Below are 24,119 nucleotides of genomic sequence, written 5' to 3' on the forward strand. Positions count from 1 at the left end.
GGCAGCAACTCGTTGTGGCGACGCTTCTCTCGGTGGCAGCCATCAACGCCAAGACATCTCACCACCAGCATGTGAAAGCCTTGCTGCGGGAAAGAGTTCAAGGGAATGTTTGAAAAAAATATATTAAAGTTCGATGGAAATACGTTCATTCATGGGGAAGAAAAAGACATATATCCCCTAGTTTTAGACATGGCACTTGGGAGTCTCTAGAAAACCGATAGTGTATCAAGGACACATTGATCAACCTGTATCGATCAACAAGTCAGCGAAGCTCCTCCTCGTGGTCCTCTCTGCCCATACTGTAAAAAAAAAATAAACAAAAAAAAAATAAACAAAAAAAAATAAACAAAAAAAAATAAACAAAAAAAAATAAACAAAAAAAATTAACAAAAAAAAATAAACAAAAAAAAATAAACAAAAAAAAATAAACAAAAAAAATAAACAAAAAAAATAATCAAAAAAATAAGAAAAAGCGAAAAGAAGGAAATACTCTAGATAAAAATGACTAGGCCAATAAACACACCGAGAACTTCCAGTTGCTGAGAATGCTCTTTTTTAACAACTTTGGTTTCGTTAAGGAGAGCGAACCCCCTGTCATGCCTTGATTCCCACCACGGCTTTATGGGAGCTTTCGCTCTAGCAAAAGTAATGTAGATCCGTCCTCCAGAAAGATACTTCTTCCATCAACCGGACATAGCCAAACTGCTCCGCCTGTCACGAACAAAACACCACCTCAACAACCCCCATCACTTTATCTAGGCATGCACACTTGAAATCACATTCCCGGATCCAACCAGCACCACTTCGTATTCCTCCATCTTTCAACCGGATAAAAGATAACTCAGACTATAATACAACCCGACCCAAAATCCATCCCTCATTTTCCTTTCCCACCCCCTCAAATAGCAATAAAAAAACTCTTCTCCCCCTCCCTCGCCTCCACCCTGGCCCTCTCAACAATAGGATCACAACAAGCCAACCTAATCCTCTCCACCGTCGCCGGGCTCTCCAACCTCAGCAGCCCATCCCCCTTCTCATCCACCCCCACCCCCGCCTCCACACCATACTGCCTCCTCGCCGCCTTCAGCGCATCCCTGATAGCAAAGAAGACCGCACTCCCCATAAAAAGCGGCGGCTCACCCACCCCCCTGCTCCTCTGAATCGTCCTCAAATCCTTCCACTCCACATCTTTGAGCAAGCTCACATTAAAAACTTGCGGTATATCCCTGAAGCCAGGAATTTTGTAGTTCCCCGGACCGCGAGTAGCAAGGCTCCCCTTCATCGGTCCGTTCCTCAACCAAAGCGACTCTTCCATCGTAAAGAGCCCCAGACCCTGGATGAACGCCCCCTGGATCTGACCATAGTCAATAGCCGGGTTGATCGACTGCCCAACGTCCATTTTGATGTCCGCTCTCAGACAGGTCCAGGAGCCAGTCAAAGTGTCGATTTCGACTTCGGCGGCCGTGACGCCTTGGGTAAAGTAGAAAAACATCTTGCCCTTGTTCTCGCCCCAGACGTAGCCGATCTCGGGGGTCTTGTAGAAGCCCTGGGCCGAGAGGTTGACTCTGTCAAAGTAGGCGGCGTGGGCGAGTTCCTTCATTGTTGCCTTGGGCCCGAGCTTTTCACGGTAGGGCTGGAGGCGGGTGTTGAGTTGTTGGCAGGCGTTGTAGATGGCGTAGCCGTTCAGGTCGGATGATGCCGATGCGGCAGTGGCAGACGCGTTGGCGACGGTGTTGGTGGCCGTCTCGGAGATGTAGACCGAGTCGAACGGAACGTTGAGTGCCTGGGCGGCAATCTGCGTCATCTTGGTGTGGAGACCTTGACCCATCTCCGTGCCACCGTGGGCGACGAGGACGGAGCCATCGTGGTAAATGTGGACAAGAGCGCCGGCCTGGTTGAACCAAAGAGCTGTGAAGGAGATACCGAACTTTGTTGGGATGAGAGCCAGCCCGCGCTTGCGCCACTTGTGTGTGTCGTTGAATTTGGTGATTGCTTCCCGGCGAGCGGCATAGTCGCACTCTTCTTGAAGCTGCTTGTACATCAGAGGAACGTGCCAGTCAGTCAATGGTTGGTTAAAGTGAGTCTCCTCCAACGGCTTGTACATGTTGATCTCGCGGAACCGTTCAGCAGGCATGCCGAGACGGTCAGCGACTTCAGACATGTACTGTTCGGCGATGAACATGCCTTGGGGACCACCAAACCCGCGGAAAGCCGTGTTGGAGACGGTGTTGGTCTTGCAGATGCGGCCGCGGACGTGGATGTTGGGGATGAGGTAGCAGCCGTCGGAGTGCGTCATGGCGCGCTCACAGACAGCAGCGCTGAGATCCCAAGACCAACCACCATTGTTGAAGATGTCGAGATCGAGGGCTTGGATCTTGCCATCTTTGTTGACGCCTACCTTCCACCGGCCGAGGAAGGGATGGCGCTGGCCCGAGGTGAGCATGTCCTCCTCGCGGGTGAGCATGGCACGAACTGGCCTGCGGGTCTTTTTAGCAGCGAGAGCGCAGTAGGAGCTCAGGGGAACGGATCTGGACTCCTTTCCGCCAAAGCCACCGCCCATGCGCTTGACTTTGACGACGACCTTGTTGGACTGGACACCAAGAACTTGGGAGGCGTAAACCTGGGCTTCGTTGGGGTTCTGGGTGCTGGACCAAATCTCCATCTCACCATCTTCAGGCTTGGGAACAGCAATCGCGGCGTTGGTTTCGAGATAGAAATGCTCTTGGCCGCCCATCCTGGCAACACCGGTGAAGGTGTAGTCACACTTCTCGAATGCGCCTTCCGGATCTCCCTTTTTGATCTCTCTGAAGAAATTGTAGAAGCTCTCCTTTTCGATGGCCTCCTCCATGGTGAAGATGGCAGGTAGTTCCTCGTACTCGACCCTGACAGCGCGAGCACCCTGGGCAGCGCGAGCAGCAGATGTGGCGAGCACCATACCAATGACCTGGCCAGCAGTGTGCACCTCATCCTCGGCAAAAAAGACCTCCTCAAAGTGCGGCGCACCCCAATGGTTGGCTGCCGAGCTGGGCATGTCGTTCTTGTCGATGTAATCCACCACGCCTGGAACATCGAGCGCGGGCGAAAAGTCAACCGACAACAGCTTGGCGTGGGCTTTGGTCGAGAGGACCATGCAGCCATACAGCTCATTTCTCGCTGGTGGGATGTCGTCTGTGTATTGAGCTTCACCAGTTGCCTGCTTCAGCGCAGCAACATGGTTGTTCGACTTGCCGACAATCTCCTGCTCATATGCCGCCGCAGCCGCCTCGTCCTCTTTGCCAGTTGAGATCTCTCTTTCAATCTCCTCTACTGCCTCCTCATCCCTTTCGCCCTCAGCAAACTCCTTCATCGCATCATGATAGAACCTGTAAAAGAAGCCCAACGCCAATGACTTCCTGTAACTCGCCATACCACCGGGAACCCCAAAGCTCAGATCAAAGTCCTGGCTCAACGCAGTCATCGTGCCCTCCAACGTCTCCAACTCGGCAAACTTCTTGCCCTTCAAAAACTCGCCGGCCCTCTTCGCTGCCACCGTCATAGGCGCCATACCGCCGTACACCAACCTCGCCTCCTCCACAACCCCATCCTCATCCACCCTCACCCTCAACGCACCCGTCACGATAGCAATGTCATCATCCTTCCTCTTCGCCTGCTTGTACGCCCTGAAAAGCTCGCCTTTTTCCCTCGTCACCGGGATCTTGATGCTGACCAGCACGGCATCGTCCGGCAAGCTTGTCTTTCTGTACCCCTGGAAAAACTCTTTCATCGGAAGTTCCGTCGTCTCGCCCAGCGATTTCGCCACCAAAACAGCATCAGCCGCCATCAAAACAGGATTCAAATCCGAGATCGGACTCGCCGTCACCAGATTCCCCGCCGGCGTGCCAACATTCCTGATCTGCCTCCCAGCAAAGAACTTGAGCTGCTTGTGCACCGCCTCGAAGACCTGCCCTCTCTTCTCCCCGTACTTCTCCCGTGCTTCCAGCGCGAGATGCTCCAGGTCAGTAAGCGTAATGTTGGCCCCCACCTCCAGCGAGTCCTCCTTAAACTCGTACTGTCTTAGCTCTGGGATATCAGCGACGTAAACACTGACTGGATACTGCACCGCCTTGAACTTGATCTCAATCTGCGTCTCCGTGCTGCCGCCGATAATCTTCGCCTGCGGAAACACAGACTTGATCTCCAACAGCTGCTCCAACGTCACCGGCCTGAACCACTTCTTGCGCTTGTTTCCAAACGCGAGTGGTTTAAGCTCGTGTTTCTTGAGCTGAGGGGGAAAGATCAGTTCCGTGTCGGGGTTGTACTCGATCAACCCTGGCGGTGTGAACCTCTTGGTTACCTCTCCACCATCCACCTCTCTCCCACACCCACCCCCACTGCCATTTTCCATACAGCAGCCCCCTTCCCTGCCACAGCCCCCATTTGCCGCTGCTTTTACCTTCCTCCCTGTCGTGGCAAAAGTCTGTGCTGCGTTCAGGATAGACCGGTACCCCGTGCATCTGCACAGGTTCCCATCAAATCCCTCCTCAATCTCCTCTTCCGTGAGCTCTTCTTTGCTGTCGGCCTTGTTCCTTAGCATCGAGTATAAGCTCATGACGATCCCCGGGGTGCAGAAGCCGCATTGGGAGCCATTGCCCTTTGCTATCCTTTCTTGGGCTGGGTGTGGGCGGGAGACGTTGCCGATGCCTTCGACGGTGATGACATGTTTGCCGTCGATGGCGACGAGGGGGGCGAGACAGGCGTTGATGGAGGCGTGGTAGATTTTCTTGGTGGTTGGGTTGAAGCCCGAGAGGACGAGGGTGCAGGCGCCGCAGCCGCCTTCGGAGCAGCCGCTGGGGGGATGTTAGTGATATGCCGGGGATACAAAAGGAGAAAGAAGAAGAAGAAGAAGGAGAAGGAGGAGGAGGAGGAGGAGGAGAAGGGGACATACAGCTTGGTGCCAGTTAGGCCGATGCCTCGCAGGTATTCAAGAAGGGTGGCCTCTGGGTCGACATCGTCAAGGACAACACGGGTGCCGTTCAGGTAAAATGTAATGGTATCAGAATACTTTGTCGACAGAGAGGCTGTAGGAGCTGTGGTGGGGGTGGTGGCTATGGCGGAGGGTGCCATGTTGAAATCGGGGGAACCAGCGGTGTTCGTCCCAAGTGTCTAGTCTTTCTTGGTTGCTTTCCCTAGATGTCAAAAACAGGGAGAGCTAGAGTAGTAAGGAACCAAGAATTAAAAACCAAAAACCAAAAAGAACAAAGAACCGGTCGGTCGGTCGGTCGGTCGGGGAGATGGGTGCTACTACTGGTATTTATTAATGCTACAAAGAGATATCACCGCATCCAATCCCCTTTCTGTCAACCAAATGGCCATGGGATGGCAGTTGCATGCAGTGGACGTCACCAGCACCGGGCGCGTGGCAAGCTTCCCTCCTCCACCAAGGCTCTTATCGGTTGAACGCGGGGGTGCCTCTCGGAGCTCCCCCGCTGCCCACAGGGCTGCTTATCCACTTATCGCCGGTGCCCGATCCCACCTCCCCGCATTCAAGAAACCTGGAAGCAGGCAGACTGCAGACCTTTGCTTCTGTACTACCAGATACAAGAGACAAACAGCCTATGAGCTGCCAGCCGTTGGTAACAAACACTTCCACCAAGAGCCACCTAACTTGGAAGCCAACCGTTCGGTCAACTTCCCGGCAGCCGTTCGTCTTGGAGGTTTGCCTATCGGCCGGGTGGGGTTCAGACAGCTAGGGGACGTCCCCACTCTTGACGTCGGCCGCCTCCGACTGCGTGGCTGTCGGCGCGTTCCATACCCTAACCCTGTGTCTTCACCTCTGTTTCACCTTCCATCCTCAAGGCCTCACTCAAGCACCCACTCATGTTACACTTTCAAAGACTCATGGGACAAACCCAAGTATTTCTTTCTCAAGCACTCCCACCATCCGATCCAACGTCAAGGTTGTTTTCCGTCCTCGCAACGTCCACACTAACTACGCCTCAGATCTCAATGTTGGTGTCTCGTATCACGATCAGGTCCCGCCAGTAAAAGACCTCTCGATGATTTTACAAGGCCTACGATGCATATCCAAGGCCACTTCATTATCGAGGGGCTTATCGACTCGGTATCTTGAAAGGCCTGTTGACCTTTTGTTAAAGTCCCTTATATCCAGTAGCAAATATACAAGTGGGCAGCCACCCCATCTGCCGTCCCCGGAAACAACGATAGCAAGCGCTAGACTGACGGAACCCCTCCTTTCTCCGCATCCAACCTCTAACAACCACCAGTCGGGACTTGGCGATGGAGCCCTACACGAACGTCAGAAAAAATGCCGTTGGCTTATGATCCGGTGGGGAAACGTGTGCCGGCCGGGTATTTTGCTTCATGCGGGATTCAGCCAGGTGGTAGTCTTATATATCACTCCTTATCGCCCACATTTTTCGCTTTCTTGTCTGTGACGATTTCACATACCTAGGTAAATAAACAGAAGGAACAAAATATGCAGCTCCAGTTCTACAACATCATCAACGATGAGCTCCGCGGAAGCGAAGACACTCACACCGTGACCGATCCCCGAACAGAAGAGGAGCTCTGGCCCTGCCCAATCGCAACCGCCTCGGACTTTGAAGATGCCGTCGCGGCCGCCTCCAAGGCATTCCTCACCTGGTCACAAACCAGCCTCGCCGAGCGTCAAGCCTTGCTCGTGAAGCTGGCCGACAACATCAAGGAGCACGGAGACGAGCTCGCAGCTGTTCTCGCCAGAGAGACCGGCAAATCCGTATGTGCTCATCATCCCGCTCACCTTGTCAAGTTTGAGCAGCAGCAGCAACAGCTTACCAAGACTTACCAGACCATCCTCGCCAACATCGACGTCCAAGCCGCCGTCGCCCAATCCCTCTACTACTCCCAAAACGGCCTCTCGGACGAGATCCAGCACGAGGACGACCACTCCAGAGTCATCGCCACCCACATCCCCATCGGCACCGTCGGCGCCATCTGCCCCTGGAACTTCCCCCTCATCCTCTCCAACATCAAGATTGTCTCCTCCCTCGTGACGGGGAACTGCGTCATCGTCAAACCCTCCCCCTTCACCCCTTACGCCGTCCTCAAGCACATCGAACTAGCCAGGGGGATCTTCCCCCCGGGCGTGCTGCAGGTGCTGAACGGGGGAGCGGAGCTGGGGGCGGCGATGTGCTCCCACCCGGGGATCCACAAGATATCCTTCACAGGACAGACGTCAACCGGGAAAAAAGTCATGGCTGCTTGCGCAAAGACTTTGAAAAAGGTCACGCTTGAGCTGGCGGGAAACGATGCTTGTATTGTGCTTCCTGATGCAGATCTTGACAAGGCGGTGCCGAGCATCGCTTCTGGGGGTTTCTTCAACGCAGGTCAGGTTTGTGTCGCGAGTAAGAGGATCTACGTCCACGAGGGCATTTATGACGAGTTCCTGGAGAGGTTGGTGAGGGAGGTGGAGGAAAAGTATCAGGTCCAGGAGGATGGGACGGTGCCGAGCGTGTTTGGGCCGGTGGACAATAAGTTGCAGTTTGAGATTGTCAAGGGGATTATTGAGGACTGCAAGAGGAGGGGGTTTGACATCAGGACGGGGGGGAAGACGGTTGATGTGGCCGAGAGTGGGAAGGGGTTTTGGTTGGAGCCTACGATTGTCAGTCGGCCGGAGGAGGGGAGCTTGCTGGTGCAGGAGGAGCAGTTCGGGCCGGTGTTGCCGATTTTGGGGTGGAGTGATGAGGATGATGTGGTGAGGAGGGCGAATTTGGCGAATGCTGGGTTGGGCGCGTCGGTTTATTCGAGGGACTTGAAGGAGGCGGAGAGGGTTGCCAGGAGGTTGGAGGCGGGGAGTGTTTGGATCAATCAGAGTGAGAGGCCGAACTTTGCGGCTTATTTCAGCGGGATCAAGGATTCTGGCTTTGGGGGGGAGATGGGGAGACAGGGCTTGCTGAGTTATGCTTACACCAAGTGTTTGCATTTTACAAAGTGAGGGAGGAGGATGTGATGGGTTACCCATGTGGGTGTAGCTACTTTATCATGAGCAATCATGAACAGGGGAGGTCAACCCGAGGCCGCACCAGCCCCTCTTCCCCAGATTTTGAGCCTTGGCAATGAGGAGCTTCCCCACAAACGGAGGCGGGCAGCGTGCCAAGAACCCGCTCAAGTGTGCTGACTCTCGTCTCCGAAATCCGTTCAACACCTCGAGTCCAACAATGCCGGTCTCTGGAAAGACAAACTTCAATCTTTGATATTGGCCTTGATAGCGAGTTCCTCACAGAGGGGGAGGTACGGTAGACCGAGCTTCCTCAAAATCAGAACTCGTCGCAGCAAATGGTCGAATCTCGCCAAGACCAGGCATCACATGGCAGCAGCCTTCTCTCGATGGGCATCGTCACCTCACCAAAAGGGTCACCAATTCGTCTCTTGAAGTAAACCCTTACAGATCTACAATGAAGCGCTCATCTCCACGATCTCTCGAATCAGAGATAACCGAGACGCGAACCCTCTCGAGTGCTCAGCTGTGGCAACATGCTGGCTAGCTTCCGATGCCTCGGCACAGCACCCCAATCCCCGCATTTCAAATGCTGGGGAAGCAAACGTGGGGAAGCCGTTTGCCTCCCTTTCATTGGGACCTGCGTTCTTGGACCGGGGTGTAGGTATCATTGAGCACCTTCAGATATAAAACCGTCTTTCGCTTCACTCTTTCTTTCTTGATACCGCTTATTTTGATCATTCAACCTTGGCAACAAACATCCCCCCTCACACACAACAATCACAATGGCACCCAAATCCAAAGCCCCCGTCTACGTCCTCGGCGTAGGCATGACCAAGTTCATCAAGCCCCGCGGCAAGGTAGACTACACCGAGCTCGGCTACGAAGCCGGCATCAAAGCCCTCCTCGACGCCGGCATCACCTACGACGACGTCGACAATGGCGTCGCTTGCTTTTGCTACGGCGATTCCACCTCTGGCCAGCGTGTCTTTTACCAGTTTGGCATGACGCAGATTCCCATCGTCAACGTCAACAACAACTGCTCTACTGGGTCTACTGGTCTCTACATGGGCCGGACCCTCATTGCGTCTGGAGCGTCTGATTGCGCCTTGGTGGTGGGCTGGGAGAAGATGATGCCCGGAAGCTTGGGCTCTCACTGGAACGACAGGGAGAACCCCATCGGCACGACGTATGTGATGATGGCGCAGACCAGGGGGTTGAGCAAGGCCCCGGGGGCGCCGCAGATCTTCGGGAATGCTGGGAGGGAGTACATGGAGAAGTGAGCTTCCTCTTGGTCGCATCTTTGTGACATGCATCACTGACGCACGACTTCAGGTATGGCGCCAGAAAAGAGGACTTTGCCGAGATCGCCCGCATCAACCACGCCCACTCCGTCAACAACCCCTACTCTCAGTTCCAGGACGTCTACACCCTCGAACAAATCATGCAGTCCCCCGCCGTCCACGAGCCCCTCACCAAGCTCCAGTGCTGCCCTACCTCTGACGGTGGTGCCGCCGCCGTCCTGGTCTCCCAATCCTTCCTCGACGCCCACCCCCACCTCAAAGACCGCGCCATTCTCATCGCCGGTCAGGCTCTCACCACCGACGCGCCATCGCTCTTCTCCAAGTCCTCCATTGATCTTGTGGGCCGGGAGATGACCCAGCGCGCGGCTGAGATCGCCCTGGGGGAAGCAGGCATCACGGCTAGAGACTGCCAAGTCTGCGAACTCCACGACTGCTTTTCCGCCAACGAGATGTGTCTTATTGACGCCCTTGGGTTGTCCGAGCCGGGCAAGGCGCACGAGTTTGTCAGGAGCGGGGCGATCACTTACGGGCCCAACACCAAGGTTGTGGTGAATCCATCTGGGGGGTTGATCTCGAAGGGGCACCCGCTCGGGGCGACGGGTATCGCGCAGTGTGCCGAGCTGGTCTGGCATCTGAGGGGGTGGGCTAACAACCGGGCGGTGAAGGGGACGAAGTATGCGCTGCAGCATAATTTGGGGTTGGGGGGCGCGGCGGTGGTGACTGTTTACAAGAGGCCTGATGGGCAGGAGGCGAGCGTGTTGGGGAGTGAGGAGGTGGGGAGGGTGAGTGGGGTTGGGTATAACCCGGCGGTGGAGGCGAGGGGGTTTACGGAGGAGCAGGCTGACAAGGTGAGGAGTAAGAGGAGGAGTGAGTTTGCGTTGACGAAGACGCTGCAGTTGATGAAGCAGGCTCAGGCGAAGGTTTAGGGGGGCTGCAGGATGGGTTGTATATATGGTATGGTATGGTATGGTATGTGTGGACATGATTGCGTTTGCTTTTGAGACAATATTGAACTTTTGTTGAAAATCCGGCCGTGGTTCAGTTCGTCCCATCGAACATGAGGCAATTTTTATTTGTACACGGCCATCCAGCCCCTCGTGTTCTCTCGGCTTTCCACCAACGCCTCGCTGCCTCCTGATGTTTGTTCTTCGTGATCGCCTGCCCAATCTCCCAACGGCATCCATGTCCCATGTATAATCAAGCCTGTCTAAAGAAAGAGTTTCACCCACGCCTGCTCAACCCTGCGGGATAAGAAGCATTCATACCCATCACAGATTACCTCGCCGGCCCTCCCCTGATCATAACCTCCCAATCGGCCATCTCCTCGCTTTCCTCTGCCCGATCCTCAAAAGCAACACTCCCCCTCTTGACCCTCGCCTTTGGGGGTGGAACGATAACCACCGAGTTTCTGGCTCCCCTTCTTGAGCCCTCACCGCGCGTTGCCCCCCCACCACTACCGGACGATGATGATGCTTCCCCAGCAGCACGATCCGGCACGTAATCAACGTTGACCTCCTCCACGACCTCCACACTCACAGTCTTGATGATCCCCCTCGGCCACCAGTTCCCCGACTCGAGGTCGATCTCCTCGCCCTCAAAGTAAGTCCCTTCATCATCGCTACTGCTATGCCTGTCATCGTCGTACTTGTCGTGGTTGTTGTTGTTGTTGTTGTTGTTGTTGTTATCAGCCCGGAAGAAACTCCCCAGGCTGCTCACGCTGGCGGAGTGCCCCTGTCTTTTGTGTCCGTTTGACACTTCGGCTGCTGTGCTGTTGCTGTGGAGTGATTTGTGGGAGCTGGCGCGGGAGGAGGCACGGGTGATGGTTCGAGTGATGCTCCCCGCTCTGCTTGACGAGGACTTGCCTGTCTTTCTGCTCCTTGATGTGCCCGCGGAGGAGGTGCTCTGGAATGGAGTCCTCCGCCTGGACCCCTTCCGGCGTGAGGCAAACAGCGTGCCAAAGGTTAATATATTCGCCGCGACCAGACCCAGATTTTGCTCCAGGGTCGCCATGAGGCTGGCGTAGGAGTGATCGGGGGTGTAAACTCCCAGCCCGCTTGTTTGTGCCGTCCTTGCCGTCCCGACAATGGCGAAGATTCCCGACCTGAGTAGGGTCATCACATGTTAGCAACCCTCCTCCTCTTCTCACAAACTCGAAAGATGAAAACCCACGCAGAACAAACCCCAAACGCCCCCCAATACTCCCACCCCTTGTTCCCATCCCCCAAACCCATGCCAAAAATCACAACCGAGAACCCCCCCAAGAAAAACCAAGTAAAAACCCCAAACGCCCCCTGGAAAAACCCAAAATCCCTCTGCACACCGACGTCCCAGCAACTCCCCTCCACCTCCCCCCCCCTCCAGATCTTTTCGAGCGGTCTACACTGCAAGTTCACCGTCAACGCGAAAGCAAAATTCACCACGGCCATAACGAGCACCAACCCCCCCAACAAAAACCGCCATTGACTCCCCTTCCCGGAAAGAACCCTCATGTAGACAAGACAGATGGCTATCTTGCTGAAGGTGACACTCATGAGATACCACGGCCGGCCCAGAACGTCGTATTCAAGTGCCCGGACGGGGGAAGAGGTGGTGGACTCGACGAGGGTGAAGCTTGTCGAGATGAGGGCTACTAGCTACAACCTCTGTCAGTACATAACGGGAAGAGGTCATGGAAGGGGGCGTACCGTGGCGATGAGGCTTCCCCAGTCGTCAGCCTTGTATCTACCATTCCCAGCTCTGTGTTGTCGTGGAAGGCAAAAGAATCGCACAAATGTTGTTGAGAAGGCGGATGCTGCTGTTGCCAGCGAGAAGGAAAGGAGGACGGGGCCGAGGGAGAGGTCCGCCTCTAGCGGTGGTGGTGTTGGTTGGGAAGGGTCCATGATGACCTGTCATCTGTTACGTTACTTACAAAATTATATCGAAAAAAAAAAATGTCATGATGATGATGTCCTCGTCATGGTCAATGTTGATGTCCCAGCCACAACAGAAAAAGGTGAAAAGGAGACTAAAACATCACACGCCGGGGAGAAGAAAAAATTGGGCAAGTTGGAGCTATAAGACACGGGATCACGACATTTTTCGTTTTCGTTTTGAGAGAATACAACAACACCCCAGAGATTTCATGCTATACCATCACCCATCACCTGGTCAGCCTATATCTTGGCTGGCGGGCGGGCGGGTAAAAAGAGTGAACGAATGAATGAATGAATGGGTGATCACCTCCTCCCCCTCAGCCAACTGAAACCTTCCCTTTATCAAAACATTCTAGTTCTTACCAAGGGAGATATCATATGGTTCCGGTCCCCCCCCACGCTTCGCTCAACTCGGAGGTTTGAGCTTCATCAAGGAGGTAGAAACTTGAAGAGATATGAGAAAAGACAAGGACTACCCTGCCTTCTACAAAACGGTCTGGACCAGAGTGGATGACAAGAGCCGAAAGCTCCCTCCCGTGTAAATGCGGGATAGGTTATGCTTGGTTGATCGCATAGACTTTATAAACGCCCCGTAAAGGACAAGGGAAGTGCCGAGCTGGGGTTGGGTAACGGAGGCGGCTATTGGGGTGCTAGGGGGGGGGAGGGAAAGAAAGATGCTATGAAACGGGCGTCTGGCAGGGTCGCTAGCTAGGTAGGTAGGTGGGTGAGGGATATAGAAAAGAGCGTTAGCGTTGCGAGTGAAAGGCTTGGTTCTAAATTCTCAAACACTGATATCGATGTTGACTTACCATGGATAGTTGAGGTGAGGTTGATGAGGCATCGAGCGCCAACATGTCGACATTCGGATGGAAAGAGAGCATCGCAACCATCGCAACTTCAACTTCCCAAAGTCAAAGCCCATCCTCAAAGCTGAAAACACTCCAAATCTCTCTCGAAATCGGACACCCGGTCGCATAAAGTTCCTCTTGTCCCTCTCTCGCCTGATATGTTTACATTGTGTGATCGCCATCCAATCGAAGGCTACTGGAACAACCTCTAACAAGCGCACGGCCCCCTTCCCCCTCTTTCTCACCCCGGCACACATCAACGGTCCGTGGTGTCTTCCAAAAATGGCAGCAAAAGACAGGCAAGGCGTTTAAAGCTCCGGAGCTGAGACTTCAGCTGTGAGCCGCATGAACTTGTGTATTCAGGCAAAAATGGTGATGATGGTCAGCTCGGTGCCGGAGGTTGGGGTGAGTGTAGGTGAGCCAAAGGTGGGTAACGAAGGTGAGCGGGTTATGTCTTTCTTTCAACATCTGCTTATACCGCTGTATATCGGGTCCCATTCTCATCTTCCATGTCGTGAGATGCTCAGCCTCATATGTATGTACATGTCCATCTAGTATACAACAAGCATCTCCATCGATGCCGTGTCCCTCCCAGCCCTCCCATTTTGTTTCTCTTATGTGACAAAATGCCGCCCATAAAATATGTTACATGCCCCCTCCTGTATTTTCCCAACCCATCTCATTTTGCAAATATCTCTTTCATATCCCATACCTCGCCCCCCTCCTCTGCGCATGCAAATCAAACTCCCTCCTCACCATCCCCCCCAGCACCTCCCCCACAAACCCCTCATCCACCTCCTCCCCCCACCGTCCCCTCAACTCATCATAAACCTCCATCACCCTCTTCTTCCCCGAGCAAGCATCAAACGCCCTCAAAACCCAAACCACCAACCAAGTCTGCAAATGCACCCCCGTCACCTCCCCCCCCCCCCTCTCCCCCACAGCCCTCAGCAGCGCCTTGAAAATCTCCTCCAAATGCCTCTCCGACCACGCACTCCTGTGCAACCTCCCGTGCCTCGCAAACCCCTTGAACAGCCCCAAAAAAATCGCCCCGTGCAGCGGAATCTGAAAATACTTCATCTCATCCAAATACCTCGCCACCCTCCCCAAATCCCCCTGCTTCCCATAGTAATTCACCAAGATCCTATAAGTCTGCAGGTCCGGCGTCGTCAACGCCATGCTCTGAAACCTCTCCCTCTGCTCGGGGAACCTCCTCCCCAACTTCCCCATCATCATCAACGCCTGCGTGATCGCCCTCTCCGTCATCACCCCTCCCTTGACCGGCACCTCCCCCAAGTCGGAATTCGCAGCCTTCATCCTCTCGTATATCCTATCCGCCGCCGTCTCCTCCCCCGCCCTCAGCAAGCCCGACATCATGGCGTTCAGCACCACCGTGTCGACAATCTCCCCCCGCTCCACCATCTCCCGGTACGCCGCCCTCATCCCCCCAGTCTCGTACTTGAGACTGAAGTAGTAAATCAGGCTGACGTAGTGATACCGATTGTACACATGCCCCCTCTGCTCCATCTCCTTGTAAATCATCTCGGCCAGCACAAAATTGCCCGCTTTACAGGCGACAGTGAACAGAATGTTGAACGTGACATCGTTCCCCTTGATCCCGGCGTCAATCTCCATCTCCCTCCACATCTTTAACGCCTGCTCGTTTTCCACCTCTGTGATTCTGCCGACGTATTTGCTGCCAAAGTGAATGACCCTGTTCCACTCACTTCTCGTCAGGGCAATCCCGCTGTTTTTGACATCGCCAATCACAGTAAAGTAGCGCATCATGGATCTGGCATTCAGCTTGGGAGGTTGACCGAGGGCTTTCAATAGTTGATGTCGAAAGTTGGCGTCGAGATGCAGGATTTTCGGTTCGGAGAGGCGCTGGTACAGGGAGTAAACGGTGTCTAGGTCGCCCATTTCGGGCTTGATCAGGTGGTATCTGACGGCGAAGCGCAGCTCGAAGAGGACTTGTTCATCTTGTTGATTCCGGGGGCGGATAACCTCGTCGGGAGCAGGATACTCGACTTGTTCTTTGGTTTTCGCGAGGGAAATCTTGGGGGTGTCGGCTTGGGCATAACCGCGCATGTAGGGGTCGGCGTGCAACTCGACATAATCGCTCAGGGGCGCGATGGGTTCCCCATCGTAGGGGTCGACGAGGGCGAGGAGCTCTTCTTTGGAGTGGCCTGGTGGAGGGTGGACTGTTTCTGACCCTGGGTCTGGCTCGGAGCACAAAGGTGACGTTTCGTCTTTGGCCGGTGCTGGAGGTGTAGCTCTCGCGGTGTTGCTCTTTGCTAAATAAGCCAACGACGGCCGGAAGGAGCTCCAGAATCGGATGGTCGAGAATCGGCGGAGGGTCGGGAGGGTCAAGGCATAGTGAAGCGGGGCTGTCGAGCGGTGGTGATGATTCAGAAAACCCCTCCCCGACCCTCCGCCATGGTTATAACACGCGGGCAAGATATTGGTCTGCCATTGCCAGGTCGACGACGTTGACGACGACGGGCGGTGCAAAAAGAGGATCGCGCCGCATATCGACCCGTCAATTCGTCTGGAGACTTTCATGGGCTGTCGTCCAACATGGTGGCCTGCCGTCAGCCCGACCTCGCATGCCCTGTGTGTCGTTGTGTCGATGCTCCCGTGTCGGTGGTTGGTTCGTCCGGCAGTTTGAAGGGGGGCGGAGTCACGGCGCCGGGGGGTCAAGGTCGTCGTCAACGATGGGGGGCGTTGATAAAGCACAAGAAAAAGTCGACATCGAAGCTTATCGCAACTGTGCTTTTGCTTGCCCCCACCTTTAGCAAGGATTATAGCGCTACAGTGCTACTAAGCTAAGGTACGAACCAATGACCGCTGCCGCAAAGCCCAAGCTCCCGCCGTCATGGAGGGGACAAAATTTCTGCCAGGGGCATTTCTCTCATAAAACCCCAACCCTCCCCAATCAAAAAGTTGGAATGCCCCGCAATTCAATCGGCACTACTTCGTACCAACCTTGAAGATTGGCAAGCCAGCCGTTATCCCATATTTTGATATCGTGGGAATTGTGATTGCGACTGGGGACGGCAACATACCACCATCACCACAATCCCCTCCCCAATTTCTCACCAGATCCTCCTCCCTCCCGGGGAGTAGTCCTCCATCAAAATGGCCCGCGGCCCCTCCCGCCTCCTCGCCTCGCGCGTCCACCAGACAGCCACCGAATCCCTAGCCTCGACCGTCTACCCAAAAACCTACAACCCTTCCCCCCCCTGGGTCGCCGCCCTAGCCAACATCCCCCCCTCTGAAATCTGGACACGACCCTACCCAGCCCAGCACGCCCTCCTGCCCGTCCGCCTCCCCAAATCACGTAAGACCCCCCCGAAAAACCTCTACCGCCCAACCAAGATCGAGCACCCCGAGGACCGCCTCCGCAAGCAATTCTACTCCGACCACCCATGGGAACTCGCCCGGCCCAAGCTCCTCATGGAAATCGACGGCAAGGACGCTCGGTATCGGGATTGGAGCAAAGGACTCCGACAGCCGGGGATGAAGTTGTCTGGAGAGAGGTACATCACCCCCTGCTTGAAAAAGAACAAAAAAAAAAAACCAAAGAGTGATAACTGACAGAAAACAGTGTCGTCCAACGCCAACTATACCTCATGCAACACGCCAAAATGACGCGAGCGCAAGCCTACGACGTTGCCCGCAAGGAGTTCTACAAGCTCCGCCGCTTCGAGGAGACAGAGGCCAGGATAGCCCAGGAAGAAGCGAGGGCCTACGGCGCCTACTTTGGCAAGACGGTCAACCAGGTCGGCATGGAGCTCGAGGACAAGGAGTACAACAACTGGCTCAAGTGGGCTGGGGAGGAGATTGAAGGGCAGGAGATGGAGAGGCAGGCGGCCTACGCGAATGATATTGATTTACCCGAGGTGGAGGCTGAGGAGGCTGCCGATGTGTAGAGAGTGAGTGAGTGAGTGGGTGGGTTGTTGTTAGCTTCCTGAAGGGAGCTGGAGAGACGGACAGTAGAGAAACTGTTCGGGTGTGGCTCTCTGTGTATACATGCAAAATTATGGGTGGTTTGGGAGGGTAGAGATCACAAAATTTGTACACAGGTTCAGGATCGCTGGTTATGTTCGTATTGGACAAACGAGGACGGGGTATCGTTGAATTCATGAAAGCAATGCTAACCCGCCAAACACGCAAACATCCATCCCAGCTCACCCCATCCTCGCCCCCTTGGCAGCCCCGACCTCCCCGACATAAACCACCCCCTCATACTTGTCGCACAGCTGCCGATGCTGAACCCCAAACACCTCCGCAATGCCGCTCCAGTAAAACATCTTGCCCGTCAGGCTCAAGCTGTTAATCCGCGCCCAGCTCTCCACGTAAACCACTTTGCAGCCGTCTTGGGGAACAACGGCGAGTAGCTTGAGGATGTACGCAACCAAAGCGACCACAAACCCCGTCCCAGGCCCATTGGTAACAATCACATTCGGCCACTTATACCCCTCCCCCTTCCTCGACCTAGGAACCGTGCTCAACGCCTTCACCGCCCCCACCCCCGTAACCAAACTCGTAAACGGCGCGGTCCAAAAAGGCTGGTGAACCCTCCTCGCCCTCGGAATTGTAAACATATCCCGGGTGCCAACCCGAGCCTTGTCACCACCGGCCACAGAACCGAGAACAGCCCGGTCCAGCAACGACTCCAACCTCAACAACCGCCGCAAGGAATCCCCATCTCCGCTCGTAATCACATAGCGCCGGTGCTGCGCCGGCGACGGCAAGAACGAGTTCTTGATGGTTTCAAACATCTCGGTCGTGTGCCCGCCCGACCCCAAGACGAAGAGGAAGTAGGCGGGCACACGCCCGAGGATGCCGTCACCGCGCGAGGAGGCGACCGGGACAGCACCGCGGGCCAGCGCGGGAAACAGACCACCGCGCGCACGGCGGCGGGAGGAGACAAGGGTTTGATGGCGGTACTGGCGAGGAAAGGTCGGTTAGCAAACGGTCTGGGACAGGGCACCCCTCCAGTTTTACAAGCCGCCGCCGGCTCTGGGGAGGTGAACCTCCGCGGAAGCCGAACGACGACCCCAAGGAGGCGCCGGTAAGGGCAGGCATCCACGACTCCACTGCGTAAAAACAGACGATCGTCCGCTGTCCTCACTAGAGGTGGGACAAGGCTACTGAAGCGTGCTTGGTCGCGAGGGTAGATTTTCCCTCGCAAGTTTCCAATAGGAGAGGAAGGAAAACTTGACTGATGAGTGCATTGTGAAGTGTGACAAATTTGAGAACACGGTGCGGATGATAGAGAGGTGTAAATGAGGAAAAGGAGATGTATGTATAGAGGATGCATCCAAGAAGACAAGTGAGAGTAAGCTAGCGAAAGGCAGAACCATTGTTTGCCAAAAAACAGAATTGAATATGATATGCTGTGTGTAGGTAGGAATGAGCTTGACAGCGACATTCATCAAGCGCTCTCGAAAGGAAACATTTTGAGTGGTCTTGATCGCCGGCATGAATGTGAGGTAAAGAACAAGGGGGATGCAATGACTCGAAGAAGTTCTTGCAATAGAAAACCACTTCAGAAGTAGAAAAGATAAAAAGGAGCTGGGCAGAAGAAACCGCTCCCAGACGTGACCAAGCACCAAACCCCATATAACGGCTCGGGAGAATGGCGCCCACGAAGATCCCCGATCGACAGACTCTTGGAAGGAGACTACATGAGACACTTCGACTTTGCTCGATCACATTCCGCCAAAAGCAGACAGCACTTGTTGTCCCCCTTTGCTCCCCCAGACATCCCCACCTCTCGCCTGAGCCACTCCGATCCCTCAACGGCAAGCTGCAACAATAACCTGAGAAGTGAAAAAGAATAACTTACAGCCACACCCGAGCAACCGGCCACGACTAAAGTCGCGAGCGCGGGCCAAGACAACTTGACAACGGCTGCAGCAGCCGCGACAAACGCACACAAGAGCGCGAGGAAAACTATTTTTTTTTCACAAAGGTAAATTGTTAGCAAGCTGTTTCATGTCTGTTTTCATACGATTTGGGGTTTGATCTTGAATAGTGAGAACTCCGCCTCCAAAGGAGCTGCAAGTCATGAGAAATGTGACGAGTCGTCCTAGAACTTGAGTATTCGAAGTTGACAATGTGTGCCTTTTTTGTGTCTCTGAGATGAAGCCCGAGAAGAGCTTTCTCAGGACCTGACATCACGTCTTGGAAAGTGGAACTGGGCTCTCCCACGGGTCGATGTGAAATCTTCAAAGTCGAAGAGTAACCTGGCCCCTGATTTTGTCAAGTCGTAGAACAACATGATCTCTCATTTTTTTTTCAAGGTCCCTAGTCCGAGGACATGTGATGTAAAGACGATAGTTCTACTTACCACCGAGCAAACCACCCTCACCCCCCATCTCATCGATCGACTCGAGCATTTTGATCTCGTCTTGTTCTTCCGCTGGAGGTGCTGACTTTGGTGGAGATGGCGACGGCGAAGCTGTTTCTTGCGGTCTGGCAGGTGACACCAGTGAGGCTTTTTCTTGAGCTGCCGAAACTTGTGGCGAGGGCCGTTCTCGTGGCGACAAAGGCTTCGATGGCAGCGTTGATGAAGAACTGAGGTCTGAAGTCAGGATTGTCTGTGAAGAGGAAGAACTGAGATCTGAAGTTGGGACTGTTTGTGGCGAGGAAGGAACAAGATCTGAAGGCGGCACTGATTGTGGTGATGACGAAAAGAAATCTGAAGCCGGTGGCTCCAAGTTTTGCTCTGCTGGGCTTCGCCCTTCTCGTTGCCGGTTGTTCTGGGGAAAGCCTGGCTGGTCTGCGAGGCTGTCGACGGGTTTATGAGTCGCTGCCTGGCTCTCGCCCCGGTCAGAAAGATGCGGGTCCATTATGGCAGTGACTTGAGTCTATTATCGCGAGAATCAATGGGGGGCGACTAATTGAGGTTGTCGACTAAGCGGCGGGGATGGTGGTGGTGGTGGTGGTGATGTTGGGCGGTCTGTGGTGTTGATGCCAAGAGATTGATCCCTGAGCCCCTTTCGAGGTTGGGTTCGGGCTGATGTTGGCCAGCTGCTGAAGAAAGATTGTCGACATATACTTGGAGACTTTCAAACCCGGTTTCGGATGAAAATATGCAGTTGGATGCTCCAGACACCAAGTCTGTGTTGAACTTGCGAATCAAATACAGCAATGCTCAAAGGTGAAATGGGTGACGGCTGTTCTGGGGTAATGTGCGTATGGTGCAAGATGGCAGGTGTTGTTCATCTAATGTCTGAGTGAAATTGATCTTGCTGGCGGCCAGTTAGTAACTTGTTCAAGAACGAATGAGTCGAGAAGCTACAGCAGGCCTGCGGTGGGAGACGAACTGGTTGTGGTGTGAATTGAGACGCTCAAAAGCCCAATCTGGCTTCTCTGTCTCGTCGTTGAACTGGGAGAGTCTGTGCTCGCTGGCTTGGAGTTTCTGAACTCAATATTCTAGCAGCTTGCTGTACAGTAAGAGAATCCTCCCGCTACCGAATTTGAAGAATGGAAGCTGAAGTTGTAAGTCAAAGTCGTGAAGAGGCCAGCAATTCGATGTGGTGGGTCAAGTTACAAAGATGTGCAATTACAAGTAACGAATTCAGGCACACGTGGTCCGTGCCTTGTGCCAAGACACAATGACGGTGTTGTGGGGAAATGCATTCCCCTTTCGACCACGCATTTGAGTGCTGCTGGAAAACACGACCGCCCGGCAGAATCGCCGCGCAAGCTCCCTCCCTCTTTAGCTTTCCTGGAAACACCTTTTGGAACTGCCCCACGATCACATTGCTTCTGTCGCTTCCTTTGGTCAATCGCGTCTCGATATGCCGATTCAACCAAACATCAAATAACCATGCCGCCGCGACGCCTATTTGGACCGCAGTACCTGTCGTGCTTTTACTGTGGCCACACCACCAAACTGCGCAACGATGGCAGTACAACACACTTCCGATGTCTCTCTTGTGATGCCGACAACTATCGCGATAGGGTAGAGTTCTATCATTCCTGTCAAAGTCCCCCTCTATACTGACATGACGCTAGAATGGCGAGCCGGTCAACCCTCCAGTGGCACGAACTAATACTTCGACGCCCGCACCTCGATACGCTGTCCCACGCCCTGGGTCCCCTCCAGCAAGCCCGGCCAACTCAGTCTTTTGCAAGACGTGCTTAAACAATCAACGTCTTTTGAGTGCCAGTCTTGCCCAATATCTTCCCGATTCCGACGAGTCCGACGATTCAGACAACGGGGAGCGAGAGAGCCGGTTTGATGAGTTTCGCATTACCCAAGAGCGCATCTATCCCCAGATGTGTGCCGAGTGTGAGCCCAAAGTCCGGCAGCGTCTAGACCAGGCGGCCTACACAGCCAAGACCGATACCCTTCGGCGCATGATGGACCGCAATTCCAACATTCGGCGCAAGATTTACATCCAGTCGAGGATGCCTATAAAGATACTGAACGGCATTGGGAGATTGCTGTGGGTGTCGGGCTTCGTGTTACAACTTGTGTGGCATAGTTTGCTCTCTACCACAAACACCAACCAGATCCCATATTCCTCTTGGCTGCCATTGTCAGACACATTGCTGAAATGGAGCATTGGAGCCACAGTTTTGGGGATGTGGTGGAATCCACGGTTGTTGGATATGATAGCTGGAAACAGCAGGCAGATTACTGGGCTATTTCGCTGGTACTTGATTCAGTTTATTGCCGTCTTCTCGCGTATATATCTACGTGTTGCTCCAGGCTCTGCAAATGCTGCTTTGCGGAAGTTGCCCTTCCAAACCGATTTGCAAATCATCGGCGCGACTGCTGCCACCATAGTATGTGCTATCCATCCATCTATTCATGTCCAAGATCAAATACTAATCAGCAAGCAGCTATTTTTGATGTCATGGCAATCGGTCGGCCTCAAGCCTTTGCCTGTAATCAAACCAACCGCGAAACAATCAAACCAGTCCTCATTACGGGGGAGACCAGTCGCGAAGAAGACGCCTGCCTCTTCCGGAGCCAAACCCAGAGCCTCCAGTGCGAAGAAGGACACCATAAAGTCTCTGGGAGATCTGTTGGATGAGCTGGAGCATATTGAGAGCTCCCCTCCAGAACCAAAACGACCAAGCACAGCAGCATCTACTGTCTATGATTTGTCACCCATCAGACGCGCGAGGGATGAGCCGCGTGCACCACGAATGGGCTTTACACATACCCTGGAAGCCCAGCAGCTTACCAACTCTCTTACCAGCATTCAAGAGCTTGACTCGATGAATCTTGTCTCACCGTCCTTTTTTCAGGACCCCCCTCAAAGGCAGGTCAATTATTCTGCAGAAATGGAGTGGGAGCCAGCGCCACCGCAACAGCAGGTCTCCTCGCATCGCGCTTTCAGCACTCAGGGCCAACGCAAGGCTCAGCCGTTTGGGGCTGCCCCAGTAGAACCCAAGAAGGGTCCGTTCTGGTACAAAGTCCCGCCGGCTCCAGTAACGCCTGCGCAGAGAGCATTTAACCCTCCGAACCAACCAAGACTGAGACCAAGCCCGGTGCAAGGTCAAGAAATCCAGTTCCGGGGCACTGGGACGCCCCAGAAGCAGTTGACTAGCAGTCGGCACTATGAGCCCGCGCCAGAATTTGCTCCAGCAACCTTCTTTGCGCAGCCAGGTCCGGATGACCCGAGAAACGAACTGACCGGCATGTTTTCGGGCAGTTTCAGTCTCGAGCACGAGAGTCCGAAGGAAGAAAAGCCACAGTCGACATGGCTTGGAAGATTGCGGAACAGAACACCGGCATCAAACAAGAAGAAATAGGAAGATGACAGAGAAAAATGGTTGTGATTGATTCACACAATAACGTGTACATGAATGACTAGGATACTGGGATGGTTGGATGGATAGGGTCAGGATACGGCGGGGTTTTCTGTTTAGAGATATGTATACCCCTTTCATGTTGGTTGAAGAGTCATGCCCAGCAGGTTGTCAGGGCAACCTAACCCGATCAGGCGATCATGTAAATATTAGGTGTCGCCAGCCCCATTTTCATCGGTTTAAACAATTTCCATGGTGTTGTCAACCGGTTTTGCAGGCTTTTGCGTTGAGAGCTTTCGGACCCAGTCAAGTTGCCACTCTCAGTCCAAGATCCGGTTCTCTTACCAATTAGGGCCGTCACACGGCATAGGATTTTGCTGGCACTATCTCACGTCAGTGACGGCATAGATCGGAACCCCCTATTCAAGCTGTTGTCTTGAACATCGTGAACCTCACTCCGACCGCTTCTGACTTTTCGACATCATCCAAATGGAAAACCCAAACGACAACAACGACAACTCGCACTCCCACTACCGCACAACCGGCACACGCCGAATCCCCTCATGGCTCAACGCCATACCCTCCGAAGCAGGCGGGGGAAGCGACGCGACAAGCAGAACAGGCCCCTCCGTCGCATCCCATCGCCACCACCACCACCCTCAAGGCCCGCCACCGCGATATTCATTCGGACAGCCAGAGAAGTCATCATTTCCAGCAGCAACTCAAGACCAATCCATGTCCCCGCCCAAAATGAAGATAAGAGGACATTTCAACCCTCCGAATCAGCAGCTTTACTCTGAGACATCACTTGCCTCTTCCGGCCCCCAGCAGCAGCAGCAGCATCAGTTTCAAACCCCAACAGCTTCCACCCAACCCACACAGCCATCATCACAACAGTTACTCTCACTCTCACGACCCGAGCCACCGTGCCCAAGTAAACCCTCCCCTGTTATGGACCCCCTCCGTCAAGAGGTCACAACCAATTTCACGTCTCACTGCCCGGTGTGCATTTCTTCGTCGTCGTCGTCGTCCACCGGCCAATGTAACCGCTGCCAAATGATAAAATCATACGTCCACCAACCATGTCACACCTACCGCTTTTTGAGCTCGTTTCTGTTGCCCATCTCGGAAGTTTTCAACTACGAGGAGATGCTGGCTTATTTGAATGAGACGATTATTGAGCGGGTTATGAAGGGAGGGAAGGCGGAGAAGGTTTATCCCGTGATGGACGACTTTGGGGTTGTGGTGGAAAAGGCAAGGAGGAGGAAGGAGTTTTTTGGAGGGGGGATGGATAGGGTGT

General features: G+C 54.0%; 9 protein-coding genes across 9 annotated transcripts; 5 read left to right on the forward strand and 4 right to left on the reverse strand.

Moving 5' to 3' along the window:
• Nucleotides 1-898: 898 nt before the first annotated feature.
• Nucleotides 899-5,103, reverse strand: PODANS_3_6240 (uncharacterized protein; the record flags this gene model as incomplete). The annotated part of the gene is made up of 2 exons (XM_001909392.1): nucleotides 899-4,826; nucleotides 4,925-5,103. The coding sequence occupies 2 exons, from the start codon at nucleotides 5,101-5,103 to the stop codon at nucleotides 899-901; spliced, it is 4,107 nt and encodes a 1,368-aa protein (XP_001909427.1).
• Nucleotides 5,104-6,475: 1,372 nt separating this feature from the next.
• PODANS_3_6250 (uncharacterized protein) lies at nucleotides 6,476-7,972 on the forward strand (the record flags this gene model as incomplete). Its single annotated transcript, XM_001909393.1, has 1 exon — nucleotides 6,476-7,972. The coding sequence occupies one exon, from the start codon at nucleotides 6,476-6,478 to the stop codon at nucleotides 7,970-7,972; it is 1,497 nt and encodes a 498-aa protein (XP_001909428.1).
• Nucleotides 7,973-8,760: 788 nt separating this feature from the next.
• PODANS_3_6260 (uncharacterized protein) lies at nucleotides 8,761-10,205 on the forward strand (the record flags this gene model as incomplete). Its single annotated transcript, XM_001909394.1, has 2 exons — nucleotides 8,761-9,254; nucleotides 9,323-10,205. The coding sequence occupies 2 exons, from the start codon at nucleotides 8,761-8,763 to the stop codon at nucleotides 10,203-10,205; spliced, it is 1,377 nt and encodes a 458-aa protein (XP_001909429.1).
• A 1,188-nt stretch (nucleotides 10,206-11,393) lies between these two features.
• Nucleotides 11,394-11,810, reverse strand: PODANS_3_6270 (uncharacterized protein; the record flags this gene model as incomplete). Its single annotated transcript, XM_001909395.1, has 1 exon — nucleotides 11,394-11,810. One exon carries the CDS (start codon nucleotides 11,808-11,810, stop codon nucleotides 11,394-11,396), a length of 417 nt encoding a protein of 138 aa, XP_001909430.1.
• Nucleotides 11,811-13,738: 1,928 nt separating this feature from the next.
• Nucleotides 13,739-15,601, reverse strand: PODANS_3_6280 (uncharacterized protein; the record flags this gene model as incomplete). Its single annotated transcript, XM_001909396.1, has 1 exon — nucleotides 13,739-15,601. The coding sequence occupies one exon, from the start codon at nucleotides 15,599-15,601 to the stop codon at nucleotides 13,739-13,741; it is 1,863 nt and encodes a 620-aa protein (XP_001909431.1).
• Nucleotides 15,602-16,177: 576 nt separating this feature from the next.
• Nucleotides 16,178-16,971, forward strand: PODANS_3_6290 (uncharacterized protein; the record flags this gene model as incomplete). The annotated part of the gene is made up of 2 exons (XM_001909397.1): nucleotides 16,178-16,578; nucleotides 16,647-16,971. 2 exons carry the CDS (start codon nucleotides 16,178-16,180, stop codon nucleotides 16,969-16,971), a joined length of 726 nt encoding a protein of 241 aa, XP_001909432.1.
• Nucleotides 16,972-17,229: 258 nt separating this feature from the next.
• PODANS_3_6300 (uncharacterized protein) lies at nucleotides 17,230-17,823 on the reverse strand (the record flags this gene model as incomplete). Its single annotated transcript, XM_001909398.1, has 1 exon — nucleotides 17,230-17,823. The coding sequence occupies one exon, from the start codon at nucleotides 17,821-17,823 to the stop codon at nucleotides 17,230-17,232; it is 594 nt and encodes a 197-aa protein (XP_001909433.1).
• A 3,511-nt stretch (nucleotides 17,824-21,334) lies between these two features.
• PODANS_3_6310 (uncharacterized protein) lies at nucleotides 21,335-22,822 on the forward strand (the record flags this gene model as incomplete). The annotated part of the gene is made up of 1 exon (XM_001909399.1): nucleotides 21,335-22,822. The coding sequence occupies one exon, from the start codon at nucleotides 21,335-21,337 to the stop codon at nucleotides 22,820-22,822; it is 1,488 nt and encodes a 495-aa protein (XP_001909434.1).
• Nucleotides 22,823-23,308: 486 nt separating this feature from the next.
• On the forward strand, nucleotides 23,309-24,091 carry PODANS_3_6320 (uncharacterized protein; the record flags this gene model as incomplete). Its single annotated transcript, XM_001909400.1, has 1 exon — nucleotides 23,309-24,091. A coding segment is annotated over one exon (783 nt), but the record flags the coding sequence as incomplete, so codon positions are not given.
• Nucleotides 24,092-24,119: the final 28 nt, after the last annotated feature.

The sequence above is a fragment of the Podospora anserina genome, chromosome 3 (genome assembly GCF_000226545.1).
Source record: "Podospora anserina S mat+ genomic DNA chromosome 3, supercontig 2".
NCBI lineage: Eukaryota > Fungi > Ascomycota > Sordariomycetes > Sordariales > Podosporaceae > Podospora > Podospora anserina.